The 23,253-nt window shown below is 48.3% G+C and overlaps 2 protein-coding genes across 4 annotated transcripts; both read right to left on the bottom strand.

Moving 5' to 3' along the window:
• Positions 1-6,263: 6,263 nt before the first annotated feature.
• Positions 6,264-8,753, bottom strand: LOC114024025 (G-protein coupled receptor 22-like). The gene has a single exon (XM_027836844.1). It carries the CDS (start codon positions 8,751-8,753, stop codon positions 7,383-7,385), a length of 1,371 nt encoding a protein of 456 aa, XP_027692645.1. The 3' UTR covers positions 6,264-7,382.
• An 8,334-nt stretch (positions 8,754-17,087) lies between these two features.
• Positions 17,088-21,821, bottom strand: USP19 (ubiquitin specific peptidase 19). 3 transcript variants are annotated; one of them, XM_027836838.1, is made up of 4 exons: positions 21,674-21,821; positions 21,151-21,314; positions 20,234-20,412; positions 17,088-17,670 (listed from the first exon to the last, which is right to left on the bottom strand). In XM_027836838.1, exons 1-4 carry the CDS (start codon positions 21,778-21,780, stop codon positions 17,539-17,541), a joined length of 582 nt encoding a protein of 193 aa, XP_027692639.1. In that variant the 5' UTR covers positions 21,781-21,821; the 3' UTR covers positions 17,088-17,538. The 3 variants fall into 3 exon arrangements, with proteins under 3 accessions (XP_027692639.1, XP_027692638.1, XP_027692640.1); XM_027836837.1 differs by lacking the exon at positions 17,088-17,670 and adding an exon at positions 17,904-18,494; XM_027836839.1 differs by lacking the exon at positions 17,088-17,670 and adding an exon at positions 18,589-19,200.
• Positions 21,822-23,253: the final 1,432 nt, after the last annotated feature.

Raw genomic sequence — 23,253 nt, 5'->3', positions numbered from 1 at the left:
CGTTTCACATGCCAGCAAGATTATGTTTAAGATTCTGTAAGCTAGGCTTCAGCAACTTGTCAAAGAGGCAGAGGAACCAGAGACCAAATTGCCAACATTAGCTGGATTATGGAGAAAGCAAGGGAATTTCAGGAAAAAAAATCTACTTCTGGTTACATCTATTTCATTAACTACACTAAAGCCATTGACTATGTGGGTCACAACAAAATGTGGCAACCTCTAATAGATAGGAGCACCAGATCATCTTACTTGTCTCCTGAGGAACCTGTATGGGGGCCAAGAAGTAAAAGTTAGAACTGAACATGGAACAACTAATTGGTTTAAGATTGGAAAAGGAGAACAATAAGGCTGTATACCTTCACCTTATTTATTTAACTTACATTCAGAGTACCTTATGCAAAATGCCAGGCTAGATAAATCAAAAGCTGGAATTAAAGTTACTGAGAAATGTCAATAATCTCATATATGCAGATGATATAACTGAGGGAAGTGAAGAAGAATTAAGAACCCTCCTGATGAGGGTGAAAGAGGAGAGTGTAAAAGCTGGCTTGAATCTGAACATTGAAAAACTAAGATCCTGGCAACTGGTCTCATCACTTCCTGGTGAATAGAGAAGAAAAAGATCACTGCAGATGGTGACTGCAGCCACAAAAGTAAAAGACACTCCTTGGAAGGAAAGCTATGACAAATCTGGACAGCATATTAAAAAGCAGCCGCCAAAGGTCCATATAGTCCACACTATGGTTTTTCCAGTAGCAACGTATGGCTGTGAAAGTTGGAGTATAAGGAAAAAGCTGGTCATTGTTGAATTGATGCTTTCGAACTATAGTGCTAGCGAAGACTTTTGACAGTCTTTGGACAGCATGGAGATCAAATCAGTCAATACTTAAAGAAATTAATTCAGGCTATTCACTGGAAGGTTAAATACTGAAACTGAAGCTTAAATATTTTGGCCACATAATGAGAAGACAAGACTCATTGGAAAAGATCCTGATGTTAAGTAAGATTGAAGGCAAAAGGACAAGAGGAAGGCAAAGAATTAGATGGATAGATAGTATCATGGAAATAACAAACATGAACTTGGACAGACTTTGAGTGATAGTGGAGGATAGAAGGGCATGGCATGCTATGATCCATAGGATGAGAAAGAGTCAAACACAACTGTAGAACTGAACAACAAAAAGGGACAAAGGGATTCTCTTGGCTTCTTATGGGCATAGGTATAAATCATTCTAAAAACCTGTTCAGTAACTGATCCCTTGTAAACCTGAGTGCTTATACAGTTGTTTTGTTTTTGATTCTTTGTTTTTGTTCTTTTTTTTTTTTTTTTTGGCTAGGCAATGGGGTTAAGTGACTTGCCCAGGGTCACACATCTAGTAAGTGTTATGTGTCTGAGGCCCGGAGTCGAACTCAGGTCCTCCTGAATCCAGGGTTGGTGCTCTATCCACTGTGCCACCTAGCTACCCCTGATTCTTTGTTTTTGAAGAGGACCAAGGACAGTGTCTAATAGGTGAAGTAGAGTTGCACACTTGTCAACCTCACTTTTTTTTCAGAATCATAGAAGTCCAGTGGCAAAACAAAAGTCAGGATGACTGGTGATGGCCTGGGATACAGGGAATGACCTTGATGTCTTTGATATCTGAACCAAACTCTAAGCACTCCAAAGTTCCTGCTTCAGCTGCCTTCATGGCCATTGGAACAAATTGTTTTCATTCTCCCATTCCGACCAGGGGAAGTCTTCACATGTCTGGGGTAGACATTTCCCTAACTCACTGAACGGTTTGAGGCCCTCACCTGGGGCTCTAAGAAGCCATAGCATTTGTAGCAGCAGTCACATCCTGGTAAAACCATCTTGGTAGGTAAGTTTAAACTAGGTTGAAGATAACCAACAGGCCTTAAAACCATTATATAGTAATGCAAAGTTGGCAACTACCCTTAGGTGATTTCTGCATAGAGGTATACTTTATTTTATTGCACTTTGCAGATACTGTGTTTTTTACAAATTGAAGGTTTATGGCAATCCTGTGTCAAGTGAATCTATCAGCATCACTTTTCCAAAAGCATGTGCTCACATCATATCTCTGTGTCACATTTTTGTAATTCCTGAAATATTTCCAACTTTTTCATTATTATTATATCTGTTATGGTGATCTGTGATCAGTGATCTTTGATGTTATTGTTGTGATTATTTTAGGGAGCCATGGACAGAGCTAATATAAGACTATGATAACTGTTGGGTGTTTTGACTTCTCCACCAACCTTCCTTTGCAGTCTCTTTCCCTCTCCTCAGACCTTTCTGTTCTCTGAGACACAACAATACCGAAATTAGGCCAGTCAACAACCCTACAATGGCCTCTAAGTGTTCAAGGAAGAGTCAATCAATGCGGCAAACTTTTTCTTTGTCCTATTTTAAGAAATTGCCACTGCCACTTCAACCTTCAGCAGCTACCACTCTGATCAGTCAGCATATCAACATCAAGGCAAAATCACCAGCAAAAAGATTATAACTCTCTAAAGGCTTAAATGATGGTTAGCATTTTTAGCAATAAAGTATTTTTAATTAAGGTATATAAAGTGGTTTATTTATTTTTTTTTACAAATTAGTGCTGCATATTTAATAGACTATAGTATAGTATAAACATAACTTTTATATACACTGGGAGACCAAAAAATTCTTGTGATTCACTTTATTGTGGTGGTCCAGAACCAAAGCGGAAATATCTTCAAGGTATGGCTATCCTGGTGTTGCCAGTGTCCACCTATCTGGGGGGAGGTAAACAAGCAAGAAAAGTAAGAGAAAGATCTCCAAAGTGTACTTCATGTCCAGATGAAGCATTGAGGATTGTGGTTCAAAGAAAAAAAAAAGCCCACTCTTTTTATTATGCTTACTGTTCTTTGCCAGCCTCAGCTCTTTCCAATTTACATCATTCTTACCATTATTCTCACAGAAATGCAATGCTTTGTGCTTATCCTCCATTACCTACTCTTGCTTCCCTCTTATATCCATGTCTTTTACTGGTCACTGAGTTCCCTGTGTATCTGCATCCATTTCTTTCAGCAACTTCTTTTTTCCTCATAGATATATTTTATTTTCAAGTCTTGGGAATTTCACTTTTGAGATCTTTCCTGATCCTCTAAGGATGATTTTCTTTGTATCATTTCAGGCCACAGGAATCCTACCTCTCAATTTTATGTAATAGAATCTTTTCTGCGACCTGAGGAGGGCAGGGAGTGGTATTCTCATTCAGTTAGTTCAGGAAAGGTGGATTTCAGTAGTTTGCTAGAGGGCAATTTATGCCTCCATGGTCCAGACTCAAAGGACGGTGGCAAAGACTTCATAAATTCACAGATTTAGAGCTGGAAGGGACCTTAGCATTTATCCAACTCCCTCATTTTAGAGATGAGGAAACTGGGGCCCAGAAAAGTGCACTTGTCCACCATTTTTCACACAGGTGAACCACTTTCTCTCCGGCTTTGACTGTTGCTCCCAAGGCCATTTTTAAATGATTAAGGTTACAAAGCACTTTCCTACCCCAGGAAAGTAGGCTGTACAAATAGTATAATCCTCATTTTGTAGATGGAACTAAAGCCCAAAGAAGGTATTTGTCCATAGCTCCACATCTGATAAGTCTCAAAACTGAGATTCAAACCTAGATCTCCTAACTCTAGGTTCAATGCTGTCTTGATGCTAATCAATATTTATATTTTTTTAATGAGCTCCATAATTAATATTCCTTGTTCAGCTGCTATCAGTTTTCATGGTAGTCTTTTGGCCTAGGAGGTCATGCTCAATAGTATCCAGGTAACTGAAAGCTGTCTTAATAGATATTACTTTCCCAGCTTCATAACCCTAATTCCTGTGCTTAACATACTTAGAGCCTTTCTAGGTGATTCTTGGAACTTTTCCCATTCAAGAGCCTCATAAAGGACCTAAAATACCTGACCTTGTGCCCTGGAGACAAAAGTCTATAAAGTGTTTTCTTGAGCCCTGGAGGGAGATGTGGAGTTCTAGGCCTGGCTACTTGCCATACCTAATTTCCCCTATTCCACACCCCTGTTGAGGTTTAGAGGTTTAGGGGTGCTAGGACCCCCAAATCACAACATACGGGTCCTCCCAGAAAGAATTAGACCCAAGCCTTCTTTCAGCCAAAGACAAGGTTTACTAGAACATCCATAGGGGGTGGGTGAGATTTAAAGAATCTGCCATATTGGCCAGACTCTTAAGAAATCTAAGCATTTGTATCGCTAAAGCAAGAGAGCCAGAGGTTAGGAATCTGAACCCTTGGCAAGACTCTTAAAGAATCTGAGCACCTTAATGTAGAGAAGATGGACCTTATATACAGAAAGACTGTGGGAGGGATCGAGCAGTGGCCAAGTAGTCTGGGGTGACTAGAGGGTCTAAGGAGGACCTGGATGGGAATGGCCAATAAGCTGGGGTAAACAGACCTTCAGGGACCTGATCCACAGTGGCCAAGGGAGAATGGAGTCTAGATAGGATTAAGGGTGGGAAGTGGCCAGGGGCAACTGAACACAATTGGGACATTGTGCATAGCCACAATGAAAGGCCAGTTAAGTGGATTACAGCCTCAGGCATTTGGGAAAGTCCAGGGATTTTCCTTTTTGCAGTCCAGATCCCAAAGACACGGTCTTTTCCTTTTAGGGGTTCAGACCTATCCCCATCACCCTGACAAAATGGCTGAAGCTCCGAGGTCAATGCGACTTTTTAACAGGCTTCTGGCAGGATTTAGCTTCCAAAGAACAGGGCTCTAGGGGGTTCGGGTTCTTAAGTGATTTCTATTCTGCAGAAATCCATCAGTCTGGCAACAGTTCTTGATTGAGCCACAAGGGTGCGCCTGTGGTGACATCTGTGGGTCTCCTAGAATCTGAGATGGAAAGGCACCTCCGAGATCACAGACTCTTACATCCCTACCAGTCTAGAAATGCCCTCTAAAGTATCCCAGTTGGGAATCCTGTGGCCTCTGCTGAAATACGTACAATGATAAGGTACTATCTTTTGAGCCAGTTTTTTGTATTGTTGGACAGCTGTTGGGAAATTTTTCCCTGATGTTAAGGTGAAATACGCCTTCCCATTGCTTATGGTTCTGTGTAGGTGTCTCCCCTCCTTTCCTTTCCTTCTTCTCTTCTTTCCCTTTCCCTTCCCCTTCTCCCTTTTCCCTCACTCCTTTCTTCTCCTCTCTCCTCCATCTAGACGTGGTGATAAACAGACTCAGAGGGAAGGGAAACAATGGGAGGCTGTAGGACTGATGGGATTCAAGATTCATTCTTACAAACTAGATTACACCATGAAATATTTTGTTGGGCAAGGGCAACTTCTCTTTTCAACCCTAAACCCCCCTTTTCCCCTCCTTCACTTTCCAGGTCTTCCTGGAGTGTTTCAGCTATCACTTTCACCTTTCTTCTGAGGAGACCTGACTTGTTTCAACTCAGCAGCACAGTTGAGTGGCAAGGGCATTGCCCCTGGCTGAGTTTAACTCTCAGTTCTACTTAGGTCCCCTGTGACCTTAGACATGTGACATTCCAGGAGCCCCAGGTTCTTCATCTGTAGAATGAGGAGCTGAGATGGATGGTCTGTAAGCCCCCTTCTAGCTATCAACCTTTATCCCTTATTATATTTGGACAGGAATTTGCTTCTTTCCCTTCTAACGCAGAGAAAGCAGATCTGGGAGATGGGGGGGTGGTGCAGATTCAGGAACCACAAATGGTTGTATGTATAGCTTATGCCTTCCCCACCTCTGGAGGCTCCACTAAACTTCCAACTGAACCTGCCCTGCCCCCAGATGTACTTCTTCCAGAACATTCAGATCTCTCTCCCCAACAACCTGCTGACAAGTGACTTTCCCCTAGAATAGTCTGAGATCTAGTGGCAAGAAGGGTCCAGAACCCAGAACTTCAGTCCTGACTAGAAGGTCTTTGAGAGCAGAGTTTGATCAATAGGATTTGAGTGGGAAGTGGGACAAGAGCAGCATTAACTGAGACTGGTGAGAGAAACAGCTGGGAGGAGGAAAGCTTAGGTTTCTGTTGACATATGCAAATCATTTTCAAAACAAGTCAGCTCCTTCATGGAGCTTCATGGAGCTGTTGTACTCCATGGACTGGTACTCCAAAGTACTGGTTCTTTCTCCCCTCACAAAAAGGGAACCAATTGCTTCTATATTTTCTACACCACACCCCATGGACCCAGAGAGAGGCCAGAACTTTAGAGGAAGGGATGGTGATCAAGTTTATTTTCTAAGAGCGTAAGGATCAGATCCTTTGCAAGTATTTTGCAGAAAGACCTGGGGCCACCTCAGACACCAGGGGAACTGAACGCTACCAGAAAAGTCACACCAGACTGGACAGTATTAAAAGTAAAAACTACATATAGGGATAGAACTCCCTGCTAGGGCATTTACTTCTCTCATCCAGGTAGGGGGAGCAGCTGCCAAACACCCTGGGCACCCCCAGTAACATCACACCCTGGAGGATTTGTACTGAGAGCCAGTCCTTAACCCTGGCAGTTTGGCCAAAGCCAGAAGAAACTCTGGCCTGCCTCCATTTCGGACTCCCCCCCCCCATAAGAAACAACACTACATCTTTTCCTCCTGGGGGGATGCTGGTAGGGAGAAGACAGATACCTGACTAGTCCCCTCTAGGACAAGCAAGCCAATGACAAACAGGAAGACCAGACAAGGATCCCATCCCCTAGCTAAATCTGTGAATGGGGAGGTGGTGACTCCCAGGCTGGTGACTCTTTGGGGGCAGGAATGGGGTAATTGAGGACCTCCATCTGGAGTTATTGCTGTGATGAGCCCCGTCAGGGCAGTGGGTCTCTCTGTGGAATTTTCTTCTCCCTAGCCCTATTATTGCCTTAATGGTGCAGCAAACGGGGGCACCCCATCATCCCCAGGAGCTGAGCACTCTGTGGTGGCTAGGGACTTTGTGAAACAGAATGGAGACTGTGCTTTCTTTGGCGAGGGGTGATGGGACTGAGGTGGCAGGAATTTGAGCTTAGAGTAGGCTCTCCTCCAGCTCCCCTTCGGGTTCCAGGGGCCCAAGGGTGGTGGGTGCTGGTGACAAGTCCTGGGCCCCCAGGCCACTCAGGGCAGGAGAGCAAAGAAAGTCTCCAGTCTGTGCTCATCTGCAGGACAGGGTCGATGAATGGCTAGTGGGCATCCACCTCCAGGGCAGGGACATTGGGCTGAGGCCCTCAGTCTGTGGACACCTTTTAGGTCAGAAAAGCCAGATGATTCCTGGGCACTCACAGGGAAGATGCACCTGGATGAGGCTGTTAGTCCATGGGCACACTTGAACCAAGGATACTGGGGAAATCGGTTACCCTCATTCCATGCGCGCCTGCAGGGCAAGGGCAACGATTGAAGCCCTCAGTCCCGGGGCTGTCCATCCAAGCCCAAACCACGGTCCCCGACTTCCTCCGCCTTGCCCTGGCCTTTGCGCGTTCCCAGCCAGGAATTCCGCACAATAGCAGCAGCCGCAGCAGGTGGTTCGGGTCGCAAGGCGCACACAGCGTGCCTCCGAGCTTGGCTTCGCAGCGCCCGGCTGAGCGAGCGGCGAGGGAAAGCGTAGAGCAGCGGGTGCAGCACCGTGGTACCGTAGGCCGCCGCCAGGCAGCAAAGCCGTAGGCGGGCCAGCCGCTCGCTGGGGCCCATGCACAGAAGAAGCAGGTTGCCCACAGACAAAGGAGCCCAGCATCCCACAAAGGAGCTGACGATGAGCAGCGACCGGCGCAAAACCCGCCGCCTCCGAGCCCGCCTGTCGCGGTGCCTGCGCACGGCTCGCCGCAACGCTAGAATCACAGACACCGAAGTTTGCAGGGCTGGCGGCGGGGGCGCGGGGCCTGGGGTGGGTGCGGCCGGCGGTGGCATGGAACTCAGCCCCCGGGACTCTCCAGACCCGGCCCCAGACCCACAGCCACGTCCTCGCCGCCTCCCCCTTCTCCTCCTCCGACTGGCTCGCGCACCGACGCCCGCGCTCAGCGCATGGAGGACACGCGCGTAGGTCACCAACAGTCCCACAAGAGCCGCCATGAAGGCGGGGATCTGCACCAGGAGGTGGCCCCTGCCAGCAGACGCCCCTCGGCCCGCCACAGCCCCATCTCCGCCTGTACCTACACAGGACACGCCTGTGCGGTTGTCAGCACCCGAGGCGTCATCCCACGCCCCCGGCGCCAGCCCGGCCTCCACAAAGGGCAAGAAGAAGGCTGCCAGGGAGAGCAGCCAAGCGATGGCCAGCAGCAACAGCGCGCGCGCGGGCGTGAGACGACGGCGCGCGGGCCGCGCGGACATGTCGTAGCGGTCCAGGCTCACGGCGAGTACGCCGGCTGCCGTGGCCACGCCGCTAAAGGTGACCCCGGCCTCATGGAAGCGGCAGAGCAGGGTTGCGGGGCGCACCGAGACCGGAGCGCGAGGAGCCGGTGTAGTGGGCAGCAGGAGTACGGCCACGCTGAGAGGGACACAAAGCGCGCAGATGAGCGTGTCCAGCACGTGCAGGCTGAGGGTGAGGCGTGCGCTGGCCGAGGCCCTGGGGCCTGCCCTGGCTCGGTGCAGAAGCAGGGCAGCAGCATTACAGCCCAGGCCCAGCGCGAGCTCCAGAAGCAGCACGCCAGCCAGTGAAGCCCGGAAGCCCCCAGGGAACGGTCGCCCAGCCCAGCCAGCATCCTCGGAGCTGTCCACTGCAGTCCCTGCTCCGGGTCCATCACTTGTCTCCAACACCGGAAGGTCCGAGTGGGTCTCCATGGGCAGGGCTCAGCATAATCCCGGAGCCACCTGTAGGGGAGGGAGGTAGGGTAAGAGAGGGAGAAGGAGGTGAATTTTGCAGCACTGAAACTGGGGCTCCCCTATCCACCCATCCCCCAACCCTGGCAATTAGGCAAATTTTTCCCCCTCTGTACCTGTCAGTCAATAAACACTTAAATGTCTACTAAGTGAAAGGAACGGTGCTAAGTGCAGCTCATACTAGCGGTGTTTACCCTGACCAAGTCAATTAACCTTGCTGAATCTTGAGTTTTATGTGTTGCATGTCTATTGTTAAGGAAAGTGCTTGTAAACCTTAAGTACTATTTAAATGTGAGCTACTATGTATTGCAAAGAGCATATGGAATCGGGAACCTGGCTCTTCCATTCTCGATCTTTATGAACAGCTACTTGCTTGCCCTCTGAACCCCGGACCAACTAGCTGTTTACCTAAACTTTGTATATTCTCCAGCATTGAGCACAGTGCTCTGAACAGAGACCTTGAGAACAGAGAACAGAGAGATGCTTAATAAATGAGCTGGACTAGGTTGGTTTTTAGGTCCTTTTCTCCACTGGAAACTTCCTCCAGGAAGTCTGGGAGGAATTTCTGTTCCTCTCATCGAAAACTGGGCCTTCTTTTATCTGATTCTATGACTTGGAACTTTTAGGAGGAAAGCATCGAAGTGACTGAGAATCAGGAGACCTGGGTCAAATTACAGTCTCTGAGAGTATCTGTAAATGAGGATGATGATATTTTCATCACCTCACAAGGATGCTATGAGGAAAGTGCCATGTCAACATTAAAGCTCCACAGAAATGGGAGTTATTACCTCTGTCTTCTGCCTCCCTTCAAGATGGAAGCTGTCCAGTAGAGAAGCCTCCCCAACCTTGTCTCTACCCTTCCTGAAATAGCATGCCTTCTACTCTGGGAAATAAGAATGTGTTTAAGCGTCTGACTTCCTTTCTTTTGGCCAACAGCTCTGTGCTCCAGGTACTAAGTAACACCCAGCTTTAAGTGTCCCCTCCCTGCCCACCCTTTCATGGACCCTAATATCTGAAGCTACTTTTTACTCTACGGAGAAAAGGAGTGGGGCGTAGGATGGGGTGCTGTTTTGGGATCTTGGAAGTGCTTGGCCTAAGAACATCTAAATTTGAATCTCAGCTTTGCCACTACTTGTTTGAATTTGGACAAATTATTTAACTTCTCTGGGTCTCAGTTTCCCTATCTGTAAAAGGAGGAGGTGAAGTAGATAATCTTTAAAACCTTTCCTCACTCTAACATCCTGTGTTCTAAGGTCCCTTCCAGCTTTAATGTTATAATTCCAATGAAGGAACTGTGTCAGAATTGGGGGACAGGCAGCAGCTGTTGCCCCATCTGGCACAATGACTAAGTGACTCCACCTCCACTCCACCAAACCCCCTGCCATGGCTGTCAGTTAACCAAGGGTAACTGGAGCAGGTATACTGACTTTGTGCTCCCTCCTCATACACATGTGGTTAGTTGGGGGGTGAGAGGAGAGAGGAGAAAGGCTGAGAATAAAGGGTTGAGCTCCCATCCCACCCACATCCTCACCTACACCTCAGGTCACCTGCCCCTTTTCTCCAGGTTGGGGTCTCCTGTTGGGGTGGGATACAGGCAGACCTGTCCTAGAGGAGACAAACAGCTTTCATTCTCTCCTGCAGGGCTCAGAGAGATTATGTATAGTTCTCTCCTCTGGCACTGCTGAGGATGAGATGCCCTTGGGGCATGGCCAAGGTCAGAAGATGACTTGCTCCTTGGGAGGCCCTAGGTTAAGCTGAGTGTTTGTAAACAACCAAAAAGAGACACAGTTTCCAGTAGCCTTCTTTACCTGTATCCCCAGAGGGGCTCCGTTTGGGAACCGTCTGACTGCAAGGCTACCTCTAGGGACATGAATTCAGAGTTGAAGGAAACTCAAGGCTCATCCCCACCCTCCCCTCCATGGCCCAGTCAGGGAAACAGGTCCAAAGACAGGAAGAGACTTGCACACAGCAAGTTAATGTCAGAGTCTGGCTAAGAATCCAAGTTTCCTTGACTTCCGGCTCAGGGTCCTCAGGATGTTTTCATTCCACTGAACCGTATCTAATAGATGACTTCCCACAAGATTAGCCTCTTCTGAGTTTGTGTTGGACATAAGCTCTCCCCACTCCAATCTATCTGGAAGGGTGATTCACCTCTCATTTCAAATCCAGATCAGAGCCCACCTCTGCCAGGAAGATTTCCCTAATTTTCCCAGATATACCTTTTATTCTTTCTCCCTTAAGCCCTTATCTGATTAATGAATCACTTTTCACTAGTTTACATTTCTAACCAAGATGGAGTCTACCTAAGGGTAGGGTGGTCTCTCCCTCCTTTCTCTAGTCTCTTTGGTCCCCTCACTCTTCCACAGTGCCAAGGCAGGGTTCCCTTCTCAGGGGCAGAAGGAAAGATACCTTGATTTAGGAACACAGACTTTGGATTCAAATCATGGGCAACTTACTACTTATGTGACCTTGGCAAGTTCTAGTTCTCCTCTGGCCTCTCTCCTCATTTATAAATCAGAGTTGAACTAGATGGTCTGTAAGGTCTCTACCAGTTTGAAAATCATAGGATCCTGTGCCCTGAGTTGTCCCCTAGAATGGAGGCTCTTATGCCCAGTGGGTCCAATCTTTGTGGTAAGGTTACCCTAGAGAGCCTAAGAGACTCAGGCTACTTACTATCTTGGTGACTAGGTATCTAGGGCTCAGGCAGGGAATTCACCTTCCTTTCCTCCACCAAAAGCCTCCAGTGATGGAAGATGGAAGAAAGGAGCCAGTATTAAGAGAACACTGCCTTGTGACTGGGGAGGAGGAGGGGGTGGTGTTCTGAGAAATCAGTTTTTCTTATAACTAAGGACTGGGACCTTTCAGTGGGTGCTCCCCACCCAGCCCAGCGACCATTACACCTGGATCCCCTTCCCAGCTGTGGCACATTTTTCTTCACCCTTTGGTCAGAGCATATGATTTCACACAAATACTCTTAACGGATGGGGCTGAATCCCTGGGTTGGGGTAGGGACGCCTTTGACAGGCGACAGAGAATGTGGAGTTGCAGACCTCCTGATGGTTGCCTAGTAGTCCCCAGCAAGTCGGCTGCGCAAAAGGACAGGAACTGACTTCGCACCTGGGGGCGGCTAGCTAGGGGGAATGGGGTCCCCCTCCTTGTCTTTGGTGCAGTTCCCCCAACCCCCTGTCCGGGGTCTCACCTGGGCCCTCAGGCTCAGCTTCCCGCCGAGGCCAGTCCCGCCGGCCTGGCCCGGCCGCTGCCCACAGGGGGCTCCGGTGTGCCCTGCCTCCCTCTGGGCTGGTTCCACGGCTGCTGCGGATGCTCCCCCATCTCCGCTGCTGCCGGCTCTGCTCTTGCCTCTTGCTCTCCTCCACTCCCGACTCTCAGCTCCGGTTCCCTTCCCCACCCGGCCTGAGCTGCACTGCGCGCAGACCGGCACAGCGCAGCTCTTGCGCGTCCCCGCCCTTTCCCTACGCGAACAGCCCCTTCCCTGCGCGTGTCCGCGTCTCCCGCGGCTCTGGGTACTGGACCAAGCGGCATCCAGGGCGCCCCCACCCCACCCCTCCAGGTGTTCAATGCCAACAGACCAGACAAGCGCCTATCTCTAGCCACGCCCCCACTGCGGTTTGTGGGATTGGGGAACAGGGCCTATGAGGTTTGGGTTTCAGCTTTTCTGTGTTCAGGGTGCCTTCTTCAGATACTTAGTGCACCTTCAGAAGATGTTTGTTGCTACATCCAACCCAACCCACCACCATTCATTCATTCATTCACTCATTCATTCGACACTTGTTAAGTGCTGCCTGAATTCCACTAGCTGGGGAAGATACAAAGCTTAGATAAGACTAGGCAACTGCCCTCAGAGAGCTTACTAGATGAATGTCTGTCTAGCCCTCAGCCTTAGTCCTCACGGAGCTCAGTCTAGTAGAGAATTCTGGACTTGGAGATCCCCAGGAAAGAAGCCAAGACTAGAGCTCCACCATCCTGTGGGAATAGGGGATAGGATCAACGGGATAGGCTTGGCCTTGACAAGGAGTTGGGGCCAGAGGGAAGGAGATAGATGAAGATGAGGGGGTTTTAAGTGTGGGAGCAATGAGGAATTACAGGTCGATGACATTAATCTTTTCAGTAAAGGAGATGAGGTCTTTTTGTGAGAGGGGATGGGGTTGGCTTCACGGACAGAGGTTTGGAACAGCTGTACAGGGACGTGATAGGGAAGGGATAAGAGATGAAGTCATTGGTAGGCACCTCAGGTGGTTCAAATCTCTATCTGAACAGGAATATCCTCAACAATGCACCTAAATCTAAATCCCTGGCAAGTGGTCATCTAGCTTCTGCTTGAAGACCTCCAAAAATGGGTAACTGACTGCTTTGGTTACCCATTCTTCTGTTGGAAGCTCTAATCTTGAGAAGCTTTTCCTTACTTCAAATTAAAATCTGTCTTTCTTAGCGGGCAGTAAGTAGTTAGCATCCTGTTGAAGTCAGATAGTATAATTTGGAGGTGATCTTGAACTCTCCCCCTCTCTCACCTCTCAGAGCCAATCAATTAACTTAGTCCAGTCAATCCCACCTCAATTTCTCCTCTCCATTCCTCATCACGGGCCTTTATTACCATCTGGATGAAGGCAGTACATTCCTACTCTTCCCAATCCACTCCTTCTTTCATATTATTATTCCTAGAATAATTTTTAAATTTTCATTTGAAACTATTTGAACTGTACTCATTCATTCTAACTTTTCTGACACAAAAACCTACTCATGTTAGCCTTCTGCTCAAAAATTTTCAATGGCTTCCTACTTCCTAATGAGTTAAAATGCTTTTGCCCACATCAAGGCCCTTCCAACCCTGCCTTTCTAGCCTTACCTCACATTATGCCTGTATACATTCTCTATACCAGGACAACTGGACTACACGTCTCCTTTCCAGCCTCCTCTCCTGTACTTTCCTGATGACGTGCCTTTGCACCGTGACTAGAATGTCCTCTCCCCTCTTTCCTTTGCTTCTTTAAAGCCCAAATGAAACACCACCTCCTCCAACAAGCCTTCTTTGATTCTCCTCTCTTTCAAATTCAGTAACCACCTTCCCTCCCACCCCCCTTGGCCCTCATGTACTGTGAACTAGATTGTTAGCTCCATGTGAAGAGAGACGGTCTTACCTAATTCCCCTCCCCATGACCATCATTGTTTTTAGCATGATTAATGTTTAATGAATAATGATTTTGTCCAGCTGAGCTCCATGCCACAGGAAAGAGAAGCAGAAGAGATGGTGGGGCAATGTTAAGGGGGCTCAAGTCTCTCCACTTTAGTTTGTTTGGGGTGACCCACAGATGATGAATAAGGGGAAGGAAGAAGTGCCCCCAGGCCTATGACCAACAGAGAAAAGCACCTTCCAGTCCTGCATCTCATCCCAGTTACAGCCCTAATCACATTCTGTCTTTTATTGTAGTTCTGTGTGCACCTCCATCCTGTCTTAAGCCCCACCTCTCCACCTAAACTGAGCACTCCCCTAGGACATGGATTTCTCTGCCTCCACCTCAGGACCATGGGAAGGATCAATGAATGTTTGCTTAATGAAAATGTACCCTCAACTCCCACCTTTGCTCATAAGTATAAACCAGGCAGAATGTAAGAATCTTCTCACCCCTACCCCCATAAGCTGACCTTGGGTCTACTCCCAGTTTCCAACAGCATCAAGCACAGGGCTGGGAACAGCAGTGAGATAAGGTAAATGCTTATTGGCCTGAGTTTACTTCTCCCCCTAAAAGCAACCCATATATCTGACAGATTTGTACGTGCAAAAGAGCCTCTTATAACGTAGCAGTCAATCACCCTTCCCACTCAGCTCTGCCCTAGTCAGTCCAAACCTGGAGTGTTACTTCCAATCCCAATGGACTACATATGTGCATGGCTACAAGAATGTATGTATTAATAAGTTTCTCCTAATCAACACTTTTAAAGCAAATCTAAATCATTCAATCTTATCATTCCACATCTATAACTATATATAAATAAAAATTAACATTGGTATAATGTAGTTCACAAAATTGACAAGCTTGTGCACGCAGAGAGAATGAACAGCTTGGGAGGAAGACTGAAACTAGACAAGATTTGGGATCATCACATTTAGACCTAGAATGGCCCTTAAAGGCAGCTAAGTGGTGAAGTTTATTAGAGGGCTGTGCTTGGGAGTCGAGAAGATGTTCAAATCCTGCTCCAAATGTTTACTGTGTAATCCTGGGCAAATCATTTTGCCTTTATTTGCCTCAGTCTCAACTGTAAAATGGGGTAATAATAGTAGCTACCTTGAAGAGTTGTTGTGAAGATCAAATGAGATATTTATAAATTGCTTAGCACAGGGCCTGGCACATAGTAGGACTTAATAAAGCCTTCTTTTGTTTCTCTCTTCTCATTTAGTTCAAGCTCCTTCTTGTATAACAGAGAAACAGGCCCAAAGAGTTTTAGGAGATTGGCCAAGGTCACACAGGCTGTATCTGGCCAAGTTGAGATGCAAACCCAGGTCAGAGGGTTCTCATTGGCTTCTGCTTCTGCCCCAGCCTATGATACACCCTGCCTGGCTTCCCTCAGGACCTCTCTCCAGCACTCCCTTCTGTACAAGGCCCCCAAATGTCAGCTCTTTGTAGGGGTTCTGTGTATAGTCATAGATATGCATGTTGTCTAGGCTGCGGAGTGGATACTTCCCAAAAGCAGGGAATATTTCACGTTTGTCTCCACATGCCTAGCACCTAGCACTTGGCTCAGGAGATTAAAGAATATTTGTTGGTTGATTTGATCACAAGACTTCAAGATATAAGGTTGGCAGGGACCTTAGAAATACCCTATCCAATCTCTTCATTTTATGAATGACAAAACTGCAGCCCAGAAAGATGAGGGGATTGCCTCATCTCTGAAGCAAGGTCACCCAGGGAGTGGAGTAGTAGAGCTGGAATTTGAATCTGGGTCTTCTGACTAAATCCATTACTCTTTCCATTATGTCCTGCTGCCATAAGGAAAGATGTGTACAGAAGATTCCTTCATAGGATGGAAGGTGGTGGTGTTCAGTTATTTCACTCATGTCTGACTCTGTGACCTCATTTGGGGTTTTCTTGGCAAAGATAATCCAGTGGTTTGCCATTTCCTTCTCCAGCTCCTTTTTACAGATGAGGAAACCGAAGCCAACAGGGCTAAATGACTTGCCCAGGGTCACACAGCTAGTGTCTGAGGTCAGATTTGAACTGAGGAAGATCAATCTTCCTGACTCCAGGCCTAGTACTCTGTGCACTATGGCACTACCTAGCTGCCAGGGTGGAAGGTAGAGCTAGATAAACTACAAAAATCCTCCCAGATTTGGAGTCAAGAGATCTGGGCCTCTATGCTGGACTTTCACTACTTGCGTGATCATGGGCAAATTCTTTTTTGTCTGGGACTATTTCCCTAAGAGGGAAAACAGACTAGAAGGTCCAAAAAGTCCCTCCCAACTCTAAATCTGATGAGTCTAACAAACTATAACGAACAGGCATTCCACACTCAGAGCCCCTCGGATCCTTACCCATGCACTGCCTGAGGCACCTAGCCTAAACTCTGGTTTTGGAATCAAGGGCTAGGTAGGAATCCTGACTCTGCTTCTAGTAAAATAAAACAATGTTTGTACAGTGCTAATTAGCACAGTGCCTGGCACACAGCAAATGCTTAATAAATGCTTGCTCCCTTTCCTTCTCCTACTCGTATTACTTTGAACAAGTGGCTTGATTTCTCCATGTCTGTTCTTCATCCATAAAGTTAGGAGTCAGAGCAGTGGGTCTCAAACGTTTTGAGTACGAGGACCTTTTTCAAACAAAAAAATTTCACTGACCATCAAATGATGCAGTTCAAATGTCACCTGCCACACTAGCTGTATGATCATTGCCAAACTGCCTAACCTCTAGGAACCTCTCTTCTCATCTGTAAGATGGGACTCAAATGAGATAACATGAATGAGGCCCTGTAGAAAACATCATAGAAATACCAGCAGAAACATGCAGTCATCATCTTCCTCCAAGCAGTGCACCCACCTGCTTCCCTGGCTCCCCCTTATCTCTAAAGGGTGGGCTTATCCATGTCTTCTCTTCTATCCTGGCCCCAGAGATGCTGGATGAGTTGGGGGGAAAGACAAAATTGTGGGAGCAGCTTAGAAGGAGGTAGGACCAGGTGGTCCCTGGTAGTCCGGGATGGATAGTGCCAAATGCAGCCTCCACAGAGGTTACAATAATTGAGGTTTACTTATTTATTGTTTAAAATATATTTAAACAGCAGCAATCACTTCCCAAATGCAAAAAAAATTACAATATTTCAAATAAAATTAAAATGCAAATCGGAAAGAAATGAAAGTACAACTGAGAGAAATTAAACACAGAGGGCACCAAGGGCTGGGCTCAGAGCCAGGGAAGAATCCAGGGTCTTATTCAGGGGGCTGGTGCATGTTTTTGTGTGTGTGTGTGTGTGTGTGTGTGGACATTCGAGAGGTGCAGGCTAACTGCAGACAGCCAAGGCACCACCTCAGAAGCCCCAAACCTTCTAGCTCCCTCCCACTTCCACCCCCCAAATGGAGCCTGCATCCCGGTTAGAGGAGGGAAAGGCTGAGGGAAGCTGTTAGGAGCTAGGGAGGGGGAAAGCTGAGGGTGAACAAGGTGCTTGGCATAGGAGAAGGCCAAAGCCAGAAAGCCCTGCTAGATACACCCTCCCCCCACCCAGGGCCCCCCCACCCAGGGACCTGCTAGTCGACTTCCTCCATGTTGCTGTAGGTAGGGGTGGGGCGCTCCGTGGGGCGGGGGAACAGCTCTGCGGGCGTCATCGGGGGGCCCCCCTCAGGGTCCAGACCAGGCGTGAAGGGCGCAGGGCCCATTCCCTGTAAATGGAACATAATGCTGGGAGGGGCAATATGGAGGAGGCAACCCGTCCCCCTCCAACAGTACCCAGGATCTTTTTCCTTCCCTAAGGTGTGGGCCCTCTCCCTCCCACCAGTGAGCAATTGGGGCACATGAATTTGTGGGGGTACTCTAGTACATTTTTGGGATATTAGGCGCGCATAGGGAAAAGACGCAACAAGAGGCACCAGAGGGAGGAGATAAGACACTCAGCCTGGGAACAATTTCACTTTATTGACACATTAAATACAGGAAAGTAGCTTGGGAATAGGGGGCATGGAAAGGGAAAGGACCTGGGGCTGGGCCTCATAGATGGAAGGCAAGAAGGGAGAACAGGATCCCTGTAACCTCAGGTTTACACTTATGGCCTGGGGCTAGAAGCCCAGCAGGCAAGTGGCCCAGGGACACAGCTCAGGGTCTGAGGCATCAGGAACTGGCTGGGCGGAAGCCTATTCTCTCCTAGGGGAAGGCTGTTAGGCAGCCCTTAGACATGAGTGTACAGAACACAGCCAGGGCCCTGAGTCCATACTGGGGTCCAAATCCACTCCCCAGAGGGGCCAGCCTACAGGCAGGCAACTCATCTCCATCGGCTCTGGGACACCAGTGGATAGAACACATTGAGGACGAGCGCCACCAGGGCAGCCATGGTGCCCAGGACGAAGTAGCGGAGGCAGCCCTCATCTGGTGCGTCAGGGGCCCGCCTCGGTGGGGCTGCCCAGCCTCGGGGCCCCCAGTGGCCCAGGCGTCCTGAGGCCTCTGGCCCCAGCTCTTCCTCTGCTTCCAGCTCCTGCCAGATCCGGGAAGCCTGCGGTGTGCGGAAACTTGAGTCAGCACCAGGGGGCGGGAAGACAGGACAGGATGGGATGTGGCCCCTGGTGTCCCCACCCCCCAAAGCCCTGAGCCCCACCCTGGCCACCCTAGGAATGGGTGCTGGGGCTGTCCACCTGCAGTCCCAGGGTCAAGCAGTCAGAAGGTAGGTGGTAGCCATCTGTAGTGATCATCTGAGGTGAATTTCAAGGGGGCACAGGGCAATCCTGGCATGACTTTCTCCAGCACAATGTATCTCACTCAGACAGTCAATCAGAGTTCAGCTTTCCAGCCCCCAGGATCAAAAAGGATCCAGTTATCACTGCTCAGTTCTCCTCTGGATGAAAGGAGTCTTGCTCACAGAAGACATCCCAACACAGCACAGCTTTTCTTCCCTGACCCAGATAACTTGGTCAGCCAATCGCAGTGCAGCTCTGCCCCATGCACTTCCAGGGCTTAAACAATCACAGCGTGGTTTTCTTTCCCCCATAAGCCAAAGCTCCAATGGCCTTGGCCTATGACTGATCTCTTCAGGTAGAGAGTTCTTGTTCTGCCCACATCTCGAGTTCCTCCTATGTGCCAGGCGTGGTCAGAGGGGACGGTCCCCTGGCATTCCCATGGAGCCCAGCCCAGTGAGGGAGGAGGTGGAGAGCAGAGTTGACGGATCGAGTTGAAGGATAGATTATGCCCACTATACCCGCATGCTGTCAGAAGTGGCAAGGTGTCGATGGCAGAGGTGGTGGGTTTACGCAGAAGGCTGGTGCCTCCCACTCCAGAGAGAGTTTAGATAGATCCCCTCACTGGGAGGGAGACGGAGAAAGCCCAAGGCCTCCCATGGTCACAGCATCCCTATTCTTTAGAGCTCTGGCTTCAGGGCCTGTGGACTGAGGCAACTTCTCCTGGAGGCTGAGCTCCATGGGGCTGAAGGATGTCAACCCCAGAAGGCTCAGCCTTAAGGAGTAATACTCAGGGTAAGGAAAGCAGGTACTCACCTCTGAGCAGGGGCAATCAGTGTGAGCGGCGTGCATGTACACTAGTATTTGAACAGTGTGTATGTATGTGCGTATGTGTGTACTGGCAGGAGAACACATGATTAACACATCAAGCAGAGGTGCTCCAGCAGAGGCTGGATACACATGAGCATCTAAGACTAAGAGTCTGAAAGGACTGGAGTCATTTAGTCCTAGAAGCTGTTCTCCATGTGGGAGAAGAGTCTCCTTGGGTTAGTAGAGTCAGGGAGTGCACGTGCGTTTGCATGTCTGGTGTGTTGTGTGTCAGTGTGGTCGCATGAATGGACTGGCTGCCCCACTGGGGGCCAGCGCTATTGGGTGCCTGGGCCCCTCAGAGGCCCTGCTTTCCTCTACGGCCAAATCCCCAAGTCTGCAGCATATTCAGGGCTTACTGGGGTGTACAATGGACACAGAACCTAGGTCCCTCAGCCCCACTGGGGATGTGAAGAAGCCTCTACTGCCCAATACCAACAGGGAGGGCATGGATGGAACAAGCCAGGGAAAGATGAAATGAGAGGTGTTTTGCCCATGAGTCAGGTATCACAGCTCAACAGAGATCCCCAGGGCAAATGTCTCTGCATCACAGCCCAATCACCCCACCCACTGAGAAGCAGGGCAAGACAAGGAATGATCTGGTCCTCATATTCCCTCCCATCTCCTTCTCCTGACCTCAAGTATTTAAGTACCCCACACACAACCCCTCACATCATGCAGGTTTCCCTCTCACCTGGCTGGTGGCCGCCTCAGTAGCTGGGCCCAGGTCAGGGTGGTGGTCAGCCGAAGGGGCCCTTGGAGGCCTCTCCACAGGAGAGTTTCGCCGACGATAAAAGAGGACATAGGCGTAGCGGGTCACTACCTGGCTTTCATCTACTGTGGTCACTGTGCTGTCATCAAATAGTCTCCAGCCTTTGGGGGTGGGCAAGAACAAGGAGGAATTACTAGGAGTAGACATGCCCCTAAACAAAGGAAGTAAGACCCACCTCCAGCCCCTCTCCCCAGGATATGAGAAAAGCAGTTTCTTATCCCTGCTCTAAATTCACTTTCTCCTTCTAAAAAAGGGGCATATGCCAGACTTTTGGGAAATGCCATTCTTTATGCAGCAAAGATGAGGCAAAGGCAAAGGAGGCTTTGAATGAACTTAAGTGGGAACCATAGAATCTGGTTCACTTAGAGGGGCAAGGGAGCTGTAAAAGGGGTCACGTAATGGAAATAAGGGTTTGCTAACAACTGAAGGAGCTAGGAAAAGTAGTGGATAGAGTGCCGGGCCTGGAGTCATGAAGATCTGAGTTCAAATCCAGCCTCAGACACTTACTAGCTTATGACTTTGGGCAAGTCACTTCCCCTGTTTGCCTCAGTTTCCTCATCTATAAATAAGCTAGAGAAGGAAATGGCAAACCACTTCAGTATCTGTTCCAAGAAAACCCTAAATGGGGTCACAAAGAACTGGACAAAACCAAACAACAACAACAAAACCCTGAAAGCTGAGGCCAAAGTCCCATAAAGCCCCAACACATCAAGGCTTGGGGAAGATGAATGGAAGAAGGTAGAAGTTCTGAACTATGTCAGGGGATCTGTCCTCAAAATCCATTTGCTTGGACCACTTTTGGCGGGGCGTCTTCCTTAGGGAACAGGACATTCTCTCACCCACGTCACTCCGCTGGCTGCTCTTGTCACTAGGCAGGCGGGCATAAGCGGTGTAGTGGCCCCCAATCATGCCCCCATAGTGGTTGATGACTGCATACAAGTCATAGGTTGGAAGTTGCCGGTCATCCTTCTGGCCTATGCAAAATTTGCTCAAGTCCAGGTTCCTAGGTTGGTGGAAAAGAGATTGCCATGATCCCATGAAATGACAAGGACCAGCTGGGAGATTTCTCAGACCATTCCCAGAAGAGCTGCCAAATCTGACTTTGTCCTCTATTCCCTCATAACCCAGAGCCAGCAGAGGCTCTCCAGTCATGGCAAACATGTCATATTTTGCTATTTCTGTCCACGAATCCTTCATCCAAACACCTGGTAAATGCCTACTATGTGCAAGGCACAATTTCTCCCTGTGCTGTCTGCTCCTTCGACAAGGGACTTCCCCATCCTGAGAGAGTAAGGGCTCAGACCCTGAGGATCCCTGAGGATGGGTTTCTGTCTCCTCCCAACTATTCCCAAGGTTCCTCACCTGAGAGGGAATTCCACCATGTCATTGATTTTATCCCTCCAGATGAAGCTGCGAAAGGAGAAGCGCTTCAGCTGGATAATGAGCACATTTGGAAGGCGCCACAGCATCAGCTGCTTGGAGGCCTCTCTGTGCTGTTTACACTTTGGACAGTACCTGCAAAGAAGCAAGTGGAAACAAGTCAGACAATGGGGTAGAGGCAAACACTGAATATTTACAGCCATAATGGGGTGGGTGAGGTATGTCCTAGAATCACAGGGTCATAGCATGCATGTTAGAGATCTTTGAGACTTCCACTCCCTTATCTTACATCAGAAGAAAGAGACCCACAGAGAAGACCGGGTTTGCCCAGGGTCATGGAAGCAAGATCCAACCAATCCAATGCTCTTTCCACAATACTCTATTACCCTCCAACACTTTACTCAAATGAGTTTTTCTCCTTACTAAACAAATGAAAGCCTAGAAAAGAAAAAGTAGGGGAAATAACTCTCCCTTCCACAACTTAAAATTTTCCCTAATTTTTCTCTGTGCAGGCTGATACTGCAGACATAACAGGAGCCACCATTTGTAGTATACTTTAAGGTGGGCAAAATATGCAGCTCCAACTTTTATTCCTACCATTGGCCTCCTTCACTTCTAGTCACATGTTCCTGAATATAACTGGAGAAAAGCACGAAACCAGGCTATCTGGGCTCACTACAAATTCAGGTGATCTAATCTCAACTGGTCCCTCACTGAAGCAACACTCTCCACTCTGGCTCTTCCAAACCTCTTCTCTCCTCCAGCCTCTAAACTTCTTCCCACTCTATTTTAAATTCTGATCTCTTCCTCCGACGTAAATTGCTCTCTCCAAAGCTACCATGTTCTCTTAATTGACAAACCCATTAGCCTCTGCTCAATCCTCATGCTTCTTGACTTCTCTTGATCCAGCAGTTCTGGGCTTCTATGACATTGCTCTTGTGCCTCTCCTTCCCGTCTGACTGTGCCAGATTACACTTCCTTGTCACACTAACTGGATCTCTCCTCTACGCCCCGATTCTCAGCTCATGAACTGTCTCCTGGACATTCCACAAGCATTTCAAACTCATCCAGGACAGAACTTGTCTTTACCACCAAACTCACTCCTCTCCAGAACTTCCCTAATACTGTTAAGAAGCCACTATGAAGCTTCCAGTTACCCAAGTTTGAAACCTTCATGTCACCTTTGACTCCTCTCTCCCTCACTCAATATATGCAATCATTTGCCAAATTCTGTCATTTCCATCTTCCATTATTTCTCTCATATCTATTTCCTTTCTACTCACATAGCCATCACCCTAGTTTAGACTCTCATCACCCTGAACCTTACCAATTTCCCTGTCTTAGGTCTCTCTCCCATCCAATCTATCCTACAGATGGCTGCAAAAGTAATTTTCTTAAAATGTAAGTCTGATCACGTCACACTTCCACTGGAACTCCAATGGCTTCCTATTCCTACTCCTGTCTGGCATTTAAAGCCATTCACAACATGGCTCATTCCTGTGGTTCCAATTTTCTTACACATCGCTCTTCCTCCACACAATCGACAATCTAGCTGTTGGGGG

The sequence above is a fragment of the Vombatus ursinus genome, unplaced genomic scaffold (assembly GCF_900497805.2).
Source record: "Vombatus ursinus unplaced genomic scaffold, bare-nosed wombat genome assembly UNPS02014820.1, whole genome shotgun sequence".
NCBI lineage: Eukaryota > Metazoa > Chordata > Mammalia > Diprotodontia > Vombatidae > Vombatus > Vombatus ursinus.
Note: the sequence above shows the minus strand (reverse complement) of the source record. Positions and strands in the feature narration are given on the sequence as shown.